Source organism: Onychostoma macrolepis, chromosome 14 (assembly GCF_012432095.1).
Source record: "Onychostoma macrolepis isolate SWU-2019 chromosome 14, ASM1243209v1, whole genome shotgun sequence".
Classification (NCBI taxonomy): domain Eukaryota; kingdom Metazoa; phylum Chordata; class Actinopteri; order Cypriniformes; family Cyprinidae; genus Onychostoma; species Onychostoma macrolepis.
The window spans coordinates 2,060,898-2,071,894 of NC_081168.1; the positions used below are offsets into that span (position 1 = coordinate 2,060,898).

General features: G+C 37.9%; 1 protein-coding gene across 2 annotated transcripts; it reads right to left on the reverse strand.

The window, feature by feature from the left end:
• Nucleotides 1-4,859: 4,859 nt before the first annotated feature.
• Nucleotides 4,860-10,997, reverse strand: LOC131553224 (neuronal acetylcholine receptor subunit alpha-9-II). Of its 2 annotated transcripts, none has more exons than XM_058797716.1 (6): nt 10,426-10,997; nt 9,282-9,427; nt 8,303-8,457; nt 7,999-8,179; nt 6,338-6,689; nt 4,860-5,487 (listed from the first exon to the last, which is right to left on the reverse strand). In XM_058797716.1, the coding sequence occupies exons 1-6, from the start codon at nt 10,484-10,486 to the stop codon at nt 4,949-4,951; spliced, it is 1,434 nt and encodes a 477-aa protein (XP_058653699.1). In that variant the 5' UTR covers nt 10,487-10,997; the 3' UTR covers nt 4,860-4,948. The 2 variants fall into 2 exon arrangements, with proteins under 2 accessions (XP_058653699.1, XP_058653700.1); XM_058797717.1 differs by lacking the exon at nt 10,426-10,997 and adding an exon at nt 9,561-9,580 and having other exon boundaries at nt 9,282-9,462.

The window sequence follows — 10,997 nt, forward strand, 5'->3', positions numbered from 1 at the left end:
AATAATTTTTATTTTAAACATTTCAGTCATTTTCACTTCACTCAAAAATTGCAAGTAAATTTAGCAAATAATGGTAAAAAGAAAAGGCAACGAACACATTTTCTTGTAAAATATACGCCAGTAATCTTCAAATAACAAAATAATGTTTTCACAATAATTTTTGGAAATTCCAGTTGTACCAAATTAACTGATGCTGGTATGTGGCATGACTGAAGAGACCTGTTCTTTTGAACATGAAGTGAAGAGTAAATCCAGATCACCCAGACTTTTTAAATTATGTTTTTGATGATGATTATGGAAGTTTGCTTGCATTTAATCAGTATATGTAATCAGATGGTTTCATATGATTAAGAGGGGGAGTGAAGGACCTAAAGATCCTCAAATGAAACCATATATTTGTTTTACTTTCTTTTATATTCATTTATCATTTATTATTCCATTGAATCATATAATAATTTAGAATAATAATTTAAGCCATTTATATACTCATTTCACTGATTCATTGATTGATTAGTGATTCATTTTATATTATTATGTTTAATATTATTTTTCCATTGTTGTTATAGTCTTATAATGTGTGGTTTGAAGGGATATTTGTCTTCATGAGTAAGAGATCAGAGAATGTTTCCTTTCAAGGTTTTTAACGTCATGGGATGTTGTTGTGAAGCAATAATTTTCCATTGCTATTGTTTTTGATGTAATAACACTTATTGGATTTGTGTTCATCAAATGAATTCTGAGCATTGAAACATACGCAACTAACATTATTCAATAAACTCTGCTTCTTTTTATCATCACTTTGTCTCCTGTTTCTGCTTTTCACTGGATTTACTCAGTCAACTTCTTGGCTGATAGAAGACTGTTAATACGGTTTTGGGAACCAGACAAGACTTGCTGTTAACAGGTTTTGGGTATTAAACAACTTAGCTGACTAGTTTTTCTGTTACCAGACAAAATGGATATTTTCTGACAGGATCTGGCATCCGGGGATGGATATTATATTTCTAGCGTAGATGCATGATCTAACAATTACAAATTTTTTATTTTTTTTTCTTCTGTAAACTCCAGTCCACTTAACTTGCAGGAGACAAATAAAACATATAAAATATATATTCATTAATATCTATGAACAAATAGAGAGAGAGTATAATGTCTTAAAAGCATCTATGGGATTTACTTTTTTTTCAACAGAAGAACAAAATCAGTGTATAAATGAACACAAAACTTCATTAGGGTGAAGTACATACAGTGAAGAAAAAAATGATTTGATCCCCTGCTGATTTTGTACGTTTGCCCACTGACAAAGAAATGATCAGTCTATAATTTTAATAGTAGATTTATTTTAACAGTGAGAGACAGAATAACAACAACAAAATCCAGATAAACACATTTCAAAAATGTTATAAATTGATTTGCATTTGAATGAGTCAAATAAGTATTTGATCCCCAATCAATCAGCAAGATATATACAGGTAACGAACTGAGATTACGAGCACTCTCTTAAAGGGAGTAATCTCAGATTATTATCTGTATAAAAGACACCTGTCCACAGAAGCAATCAATTAATCAGATTCCTAACTCTCCACCACGGCCGAGACCAAAGAGCTGTCCAAGGATGTCAGGGACAAGATTGTAGACCTACACAAGGCTGGAATGGGCTACAAGACCATCGCCAAGCAGCTCGGTGAGAAGGTGACAGCAGTTGGTGCGATTATTCACATATGGAAGAAACACAATCTCCCTCGGACTGGGGCTCCATGCAAGATCTCAGCTCGTGGAGTTTCAATGATCATGAGAACGGTGAGGAATCAGCCCAGAACTACACGGGAGGATCTCGTCAATGATCTCAAGGCAGCTGGGACCATAGTCTCCAAGAAAACAACTGGTAACGCACTACGCCGTGAAGGACTGAAATCCTGCAGCGCCCGCAAGCTCCCCTGCTCAAGAAAGCACATGTACAGCCCGTCTGAAGTTTGCCAATGATTCAGAGGAGAACCGGGTGAAAGTGTTGTGGTCAGATGAGACCAAAATCCAGCTCTTTGGCATCAACTCAACTCACCGTGTTTGGAGGAGGAGGAATGCTGCCTGACCCCAAGAACACCATCCCCACCGTCAAACATGGAGGTGCAAACATTATGCTGAGGGGACAGGACAACTGCACCGCATCAAAGCGACGATGGACGGGACCATGTACCGTCAGGACCAGGGTACTGAACATGGGTCGTGGATGGGTACTCCAGCATGACAATGACCCAAAACACACGGCCAAGGCAACAAAGGAGTGGCTCAAGAAGAAGCACATGAAGGTCCTAGAGTGGCCGAGCCAGTCTCCAGACCTTAATCCCAAAGAACATCTGTGGAGGGAGCTGAAGGTTCGAGTTGCCAAACGTCAACCTCCAAACCTTAATGACTTGAGCTGCTTTTCCACCGCAGGAACTTTACCCAGGAACTAGGGACTTTGGGCTGGTACTCGGTGTGTTTCCACAGCGGGAACCAGGAACTAAATAAAGTTCCGGGTAAAAATTTTCCCCTCAGAAAGTCCCTGCTCAGGAACTAGTACTTTTTTAAAGGTCCGGAACCTTCGGGGGCAGGACTTGGGCGCTGAGCATGCTGATTGGTTGACTTCATGCAGCATTGTATTTCAACCACCATATTCGCATAATTTTTTGAAATATTACTGTTATTGTGTCATGAAATGTAGTTTTAAAAGTATTTCAGGCGAGAATGTAGTTGTTTAAAACTCAAATCTGCGGTTTATTTATAAAGACAGCGCCTATTTGAAAATGTTCTTCGCCGATTTTGGAGACGTGAGCTCCACGCGATCACCGGGCACTCAGTGCTCATGTATCCCGACGAGAGCAGCCTCAACTCGGCTAGTCCTTCTGACATTTGCTGCTGGTTCTGATGTCTCTGTAGTGGTTAAACATAAGATATAATTTGTTTTGGGTAAATCTAACAGGTCATCTTTGGTCTTTATTCTATTAATCTATTAATAGGCTATGTTAAAATTAAAATTAAAAGAGGCAATGCTGTTTGATATAATATTTTGTTTCACTGTAATGTATATATGTCCCCTGAACTACATTTCTGCAGCTATTAATATGTTTAAATGAAACTGAAAAGAGGCAGTGGTGTTTGATATCATATTTCATGTTATTGTAAATACAGTGAGGAAAATTGCAGTAGCCAAGGTGAGCTGACTGATGTTATCAAGTACAGTACGCTGTACTCACACTCCCGAGTCGAACTCACGAAGTCCGAACTACCGAGGATGAAAGTTTGAAATTTGCGTACTTTGTAGACCTATGTCACCAGACTGTTTGCCTATTCTTCTCGGTACATTAGACCGCGATGGAAACGCAGACAGCAACAGGTCTGGGGGAAAAAAAGTTCCTGGGACAAATTGGTAGAAAAGCGGCTTTGGAGAGGATCTGCAAAGAGGAGTGGGAGAAAATCCCTCCTGAGATGTGTGCAAACCTGGTGGCCAGCTACAAGAAACGTCTGACTTCTGTGATTGCCAACAAGTACTAAGTCATATTTTGCAAAGGGGTCAAATACTTATGACTCATTAAAATGCAAATCAATTTATAACTTTTTTGAAATGTGTTTTTCTGGATTTTTTGTTGTTGTTGTTGTTATTCTGTCTCTCACTGTTCAAATAAACCTACCGTTAAAATTATAGACTGATAATTTCTTTGTCAGTGGGCAAACGTACAAAATCAGCAGGGGATCAAATAATTGTTTCCCCCACTGTACATATGGCAAAAAATGGAAAATAAACACAATAAGCTAAAAAAACATTAAACATTATGTAGTGTAAAACATTCCCACCACACACAGGTGACAAAAGGGGCTTCTGTAAAGTGAATGCGACAACAAAATTCACTGAGCATGATCATTACTTTCATATAAAACCAGTATAAGTCTGTGGTATATCCTCATTCACAGCTGCATGTGTGTGAGAGACTCCTGTAATGAAGACGTGTCACAGCCTTCTAATGAAGAAAAGCGGATCTCTTATCAGAAAGACCGATATAACTGACGTGCTCATTGAGAGGCAATAGTCTGCATTATTAATACTCAGATTATCTTACACACACACACACACACACACACAGAGGCTCCAGCATGATGCATAATACAGCACAATCTGTCTGAATCGAAAACAAAACGGCTGTAGTAAGAAGTTAAGAAAACTCAATTATAATCGTAAGAGTATGGTCTTTCTTAACTGTAGAAAGCGTTATTATGGATTATGGACTCATAATTTAAAAACCTCTTAATGGATTTGTTTCAGCTTTTGTCTTCTCCAGATGTTAACTGATGGACTGGAGTGGTGTGGATTATTGTGATGTTTTTATCAGCTGTTTGGACTCTCATTCTGACGGCACCCATTCACTGCAGAGCATCCATTGCTGAGACACTGATGCAGAGACACATTTCTACAAACCTGATGAAGAAACAAACTCATTCTAATCTTGGATGACCTGAGAGTGAACACAAGTTTTTAGTTGAACTATTCCTTTAAATCAAGGTATGTTTGCTTTAAAAGGAAACTTACTTAAGATATTGTATTATTTTCTAAAAATGTATGATTTAAACAAGAAAAAATATCAGCCAGTGGGAGTCAGAAAAAAGAATCTTGTTTTCTATTTGAATTAAGTTCATTTTTCTGACCTGATCGGCAGATATTTGTTCTTGTTTTAAAAAGAAACTCACTTCATTTTGCTTCTCCAGTAAATGCCTCTTGATTTAAGAATGTTTAGATATTTGTACTGAAAAACAAGGCAAAAATACTGAGTAGGAAAATCATTGTTTTCCATGTAAATTTAAGGGTGGACAATAAAAAGTGGGCAAAACATGGGTAGTGGAACTTGAAAATGTCAATAGTCCAATTAAATATGGCGTCTGCGCTCTAGTCTCTCACCTGACTGCCACACCAATCAGTTCAAGGTGCTTTCCCGATGATGAGGATGCTCATGAGGAAGACCATGATGAAGAATATCCACATGAAGATTCGGTCCATGACCTTGGCGACCTTCTTCCATTCGGCCACTTTCAGGCACGTGGCCTTTTGCTCGCGGAAGCAGTTTGCGATATATTCCACATTCCAGACCAGCTTCGGATCGCACCCGAGGATTCCACCGCTGCAGTAAACACAGGGGTCAAAGGTCAGCGTGAAGGCAGCCGATTTGTCATTGTCGGGGCAGCAGGGGGGCGGAGCTGCTTTAGGTTTTTCTTTGGGATGGAGCTTCCGCTTCTGGTTCTGACGGAAAGACTCGGATTCCTCCATCTGTCCAAACGGAGAAGTGCAGCTCTCTCCAACTTCATAGACGAAGAAGATCTTGGACATGTAGTCGATGATGATGACTTTGGCCCAGTACGGCACCGGTTTGGCCTCGGCTCCACAGAAATGAATGTTCATGATGAAGATGGTCAAAGAAGTGGACGCTGTGATCATAGTCATCGTCGCTACGTAGTATTTACCTGACAGAGAGAGACTGTGTCAATATGTTTTTTTTGCTATATTTTGTTTGTGTTTAGAATAGAATAATAGATCATTCAATCAGAATTCAAAATGACCTCTTGCCAAGCATCAAATGAAAGTAAAAATGCAAGCTTTGGCAAATGAATAAAATTCACCAGTTAATTGTTGACTAGCAAACTCCAACATAATCTGTGAATTACAATATTATATCAGTATAATAATCTGACATTCACTAAAACAGCTAATTAATTCCATTATCATTATATATTATGTATTAATGCTAAATAATGTTGCATCACCAGTAAGAAAATGGAAGTAAAATCAGCAGTAATTTTTTTAAACCATCATGTATAATATTCATACTGCATACAAGGTTGTGCAAAATTCATAATTTGATTGGGATTGGTAATATTTTTAATGTTTTGAAAGAAGCCTCTTCTGCTCAAAATGCTGCATTTATCTGATCAAAAATAAAGTATAAATTGTAAAATATTATTAAAATGTAAAACAGCTGTTTTCTATGTGAATATCTGTTAAAATGTAATTTATTTCTGTGATTCAAGCTAATATTCTGTTTTGCTGCTCAAGAAACATTTCTGATTATTATCAATGTTGAAAACAGTTGTGCTGCACAATATTTGTGTGGAAAGTATGATACTTTTTTTTTTTTCAGGATTCACAGATTAATAGAAAGTTCAAAAGATCAGCATTTATTTGAAATTTAAATATTTGTTGACATTATAAATGTCTTAACTCTCACTTTTTATCAATTTAATGCATCCCTGATGAATAAAAGCATTCATTTCGGACCCCAAAACTAGGACCCCACACACTAATTGAGAGACTCACCGATCAGAGGAACGTTCTCGGAGGGAGGCATGCTCTCCGCCACCATCATCTGGAAGACGGTGAGCGCCAGCAGGACCGTGACGCCCAGCGAGACCTTCTCGCCCGAGTCTGCAGGCAGGTAGAAGCTCAGAGGAGCGAGGAAGGAGATGAGGAAGCAGGGCAGCAGCAGGTTAAAGATGTAGAAGGAGCTGCGTCTCTGCAGCAGGACTGTGTAGGTGATGTCGGGATACGGATCCGAGCAGCAACCGTACATGATCACGTTCTTAGTGGCTGGCATCCCATGACATTCCCACTCCACGTTCTCCACGAAGTCCGACAGATCACCGCTGTCCATGCCCATGGTGATGTCCACCTGCAGGAGATCAATGCATGGGTTAGATACCAGAGACATGTCCCACTATAGAATTATTAAAATAAGTCTGTGGATAAATCTTGGCCAGAATTTACTGCAAGCTGAACTAGAGATTTACTGTATATCTTCTAAAGGCTAGGTTGCGCTGTCTTCAAACTTTTTAGGCACTTTTAGGACATCCTGACAATGATTTCCACCAAATGTTGTGCCAAAATGTCTAAGCATTTAAAAGCTAAAGTCTAGTTATATTAAAATCAGACAGCTAATGTTTTATTATTTAGGCTGTGGAAAACTTTACACTTTTCAAAAAAAAAAGTTTTTACATGTATTTTACAGGTTTTTGCACATGCACATTAATTTAATGTTATTTATAGGTTATCATAATACTGTGAAAGAAATGTTCTCATCTTTATTTGTTGGGAAATAGTTTGTTGTTAAATATGTAGTGCTTCATTTATGCTGTAATTCCTATAATATTTGAATGTGGGATCATTTAATGTGGACCAGTGCTATTTTAGTACCATTATAGTTTTTATTATTATTTTGAATTAGTTTTTATTTTCATATTTTCACTTTTCATTGTAATTTCTGTTAGTTTTAATAATACTGTTGTGTGGTTTGGTCATTTTTATTAGTTTATTAGTTTTTTTATATGTCTTATAGATTATATTTATTTACTTATTTATTTATTAAGTTTGAGCAATTTTGTACATCAAGTTAGGGTAGCTGAACTAAAATGAGTTTAGCTTTGGTTTTTTTAAATATTTTATTTTATTTCCGCTCATTTTATTTATTTATTTTTTTATCATTATTTTTTGTTTTTTGTTTTAGTTAACTATAATAACCCTGATATTAGCACCATACAAAAATATCCCATGCACTGCAGAAAATCATTTTATTCAGAATTTTCTCATGTTTTCAAGTATAAATATCTAAAAATAGGTTCATTACGGCAATATTTATTAATGACTGAAAACAAAAAAAGGAAAACAGGACTATTTTTCTGATTAAAAAAGCAAAATAATCTGAAAGATATTTTTCTTGTTTTAAGCATAAACTTCATTTTGACACATTTTTCAGAAAACAAGACTTAATATCTCCAGTAAATGTTTCTTGATTTAAGAATGTTTAGATATGTGTACCTGACAAATCAGGAATCTAATGGCATCTTTTAAAAACATCTAATGTTTAAAAAGATTGTTTTCCACAAATGTTGTGAGAACCTTTAACATCACAAAAATCCCATTATTTAACCCAACCGTTACATAACATCAGCCAGATGTTTGGGGATGTAATACTGTATTTGCACCTGGTTTCCGTTGTAGGTCCATGAGCCGAAGGTGAGGTTGCACTGCTGGCTGTCAAAGGGAAAGTAGGAAACGTCCACCACACAGGAGCTCTTAGTGATGGCCGGAGCGTCCCACGTAATCTCACCGTTATACCGCAGCACCACATTTGTGTCCACCGGCCCCGAGAAATCATCATCTGCCCTGAGGAGCAGAACACACACAGAGAATACAGGTTACTGATCGTTCCTCACCGGAGCTGTGGGGAGACGTCAGTGGAAGGATAACAGATAAAGCGATGTGTGTGTGAACATACGGGGGACGTACTTGTTATACAGCACCAGATCCGGTCTCCACACGAGGCTGCTGGGAATGCGAATCACCTCCAGACCGTCGTACTCCTCTTTATTCCACTTCAGATGAGCGTCGTGCCACGTCTGTCTGATCCACAGATACGCAATTAACACCTGGTTCCTCTCGTCCTGCGCACACACACACACACACACACACACACAGACACACAGAGAGACATGGCCAGGTGATTTTGAACTTCTACAGTTGAGGTCAAAAGTTTACATCCCCCTTTCAGAATCTGCAAAATGTTAATTATTTTACCAAAATGAGAGGGATCATACAAAATGCATGTTATTTTATTTATTTAGTACTGACCTGAATAACATATTTCACATAAAATATGTTTACATATAGTCCACAAGAGAAAATATTAGTTGAATTTATAAAAGTGAAAACTTTTTGAATTTGTAGATAAGGGTAAATTTAACTTATTTTGTCTTCTGGGAAACATGTACATATCTTCTGTAGCCTCTGAAGGGCAGTACTAAGTGAAAAAAAAAGAAGATATTTAGGCAAAATTAGAAAAATGTAGCCTACACATCTTCTTTCTGTTCAAAAGTTTTCACCCCACCCCCACCTAAATTGTACACACAAATCCAAGAATTGCACGCAAAATGCCTCACATCTCTTGCAAAATTAAGCTCTGCATTCAAAACATCGAAAACACATCTCAAAAGCAAACATTTGCAAACACCTTTGCCATAATATCAATCCTGTTAGATTTTTGTGTTACATACCGAGAATTATGTGTTGTTTTACACTGAGTTAGCAGAAGAAGAACAAGCCATGACATCATCTGTGTGATATATCCATCGTCTCTCTCTCTCACTCTCTCTCTTTCTGTCTCTGTCTCTTGTCTGCATCTAATATTAACAGCAGTCTGAGTGTCTCTGCTCAGCTGACCTGCAGTAACATCGTGTGTGTGTGTGTGTGAGAGTGTGTGTGAGCTGACCATGTCTTTGAGCTGAGACAGCGTGACCTGCAGCGTGACGTTGAGGGATTTGTCCGTGTCTTCAACTGGTCGCAGAGCGGTGGAGTAATTCTCCATCAGATCGTTCAAGAGCTTGTGTGCGAACCGACCCTGAGCGCAATGAGCCGCTGAACACACACACACACACACACACACATTATCACTCCAGATGATCAGCACATATATTTCAAAATATACAAAAAATGGCAAAAAAATATTTGCTAAAATATGTTTCAAGATATATTTTCTGCCAACACACACACACACACACACACACACATATATATATATATATATATATATATATATATATATATATTTTTTTTTTTTTTTTTTTATATATATATTTAAAGCATATAAAAATATATTTGGCCGTATAGGCCTATATTTCCATCCAAGAAAATATATTTGAAGAAAAGCTTGTTTGTTGTCTATAAGGCATGTGAACGTAGAACACATCTGAATAAAATTTAGCAAGGAACATACTTGATAATGTTCCAAAAAATACAATATTACATATAATATCAATATAGGGATTATATATTAGGATTTAGCCTAAATGTAGGCTACTGTAAGTGTATGGAATGGAAATTAATTTTCTTGCCCTTGAAATACATTTTGAAATGGATAAATGTTCCGTTTCAAAAATATATTTCATTGAGCTTAACTCTTTACAATATTTAGCATAAATGTGAGAACGTTCTGGCGAGGTTCTCTCAAAGTTATGAACAAACATTCTTCCAGTAACATTAGATCATTCATTCAAAGTTATGTGGTCTTTAATAATGTTCTCAAAACGTTAACATTTGCTATACATTGTTCATTTTAGTTTTTCTAATGTTCTTTAAATGTTGCTACTTTTTTTACAGAACGTTCAGAAACATTCAAAAGTAACATTCTCGTACAAAACGATAAAATGGAACGTTCCCTTAACGTTCGCGTAAACAAAAATATTCGAATGTTCAGAAAACGTTTAAAGAACGTTCTTAGAACGCATTTTGTTAGCTGACACCAACCTATTGCTTATTAATTATCTACCGCATAGGTTCACCAACACCAAACCAGCCTGGAATTAATATTAATGTATAATCTGATTAGAATATAAATATGAATATGCATGTCTCACCTTCAACCAGCAATAACGCAGAGAAGAAGAGCATCTCCATCCCGCGCCGCGTCCCCTCCATCACGCCGACCGCAGCTCCTCCGCCTCACAGGACAGCGAGGATCTTCATCAGCTCGGCGGTCATCCGCTCGGTTCTGGCCCGTTACGCGCTGGCGTTTGGGACACTGGAGCTGCGGGTGTCGCGTTGCGCGCCGGGTAACCAGACGCGCCGCTATTGAGCTGTCAATCATGCGCGCAACAGGTGGGCTCGCGGGCAGGTAACGGAGACGGAAATGACACCTTCATCATTACATCGTGTCCTGAAGTGACACGGGAGCGAAATGCAATCTGGGTCAATTGTCTTGCGCGCTTTTGGCACAGAGTTGAGTTTTAGATGTTTAAAGCGCGTGTTAACCCGCCGTGAGATCTGAGGGTCATGTGATCAGGTGACTGAGTTTATCCTCCTTTCAGCACCAAGATACGCATCTAGCCAACAGAAACACGACAAAACGGACAGAAACCGGAGAGGCCTGATCAGTCTGGACTGGAACCAGAGGACAGCTGACCAGAACAACACAAACACACTCACAAAA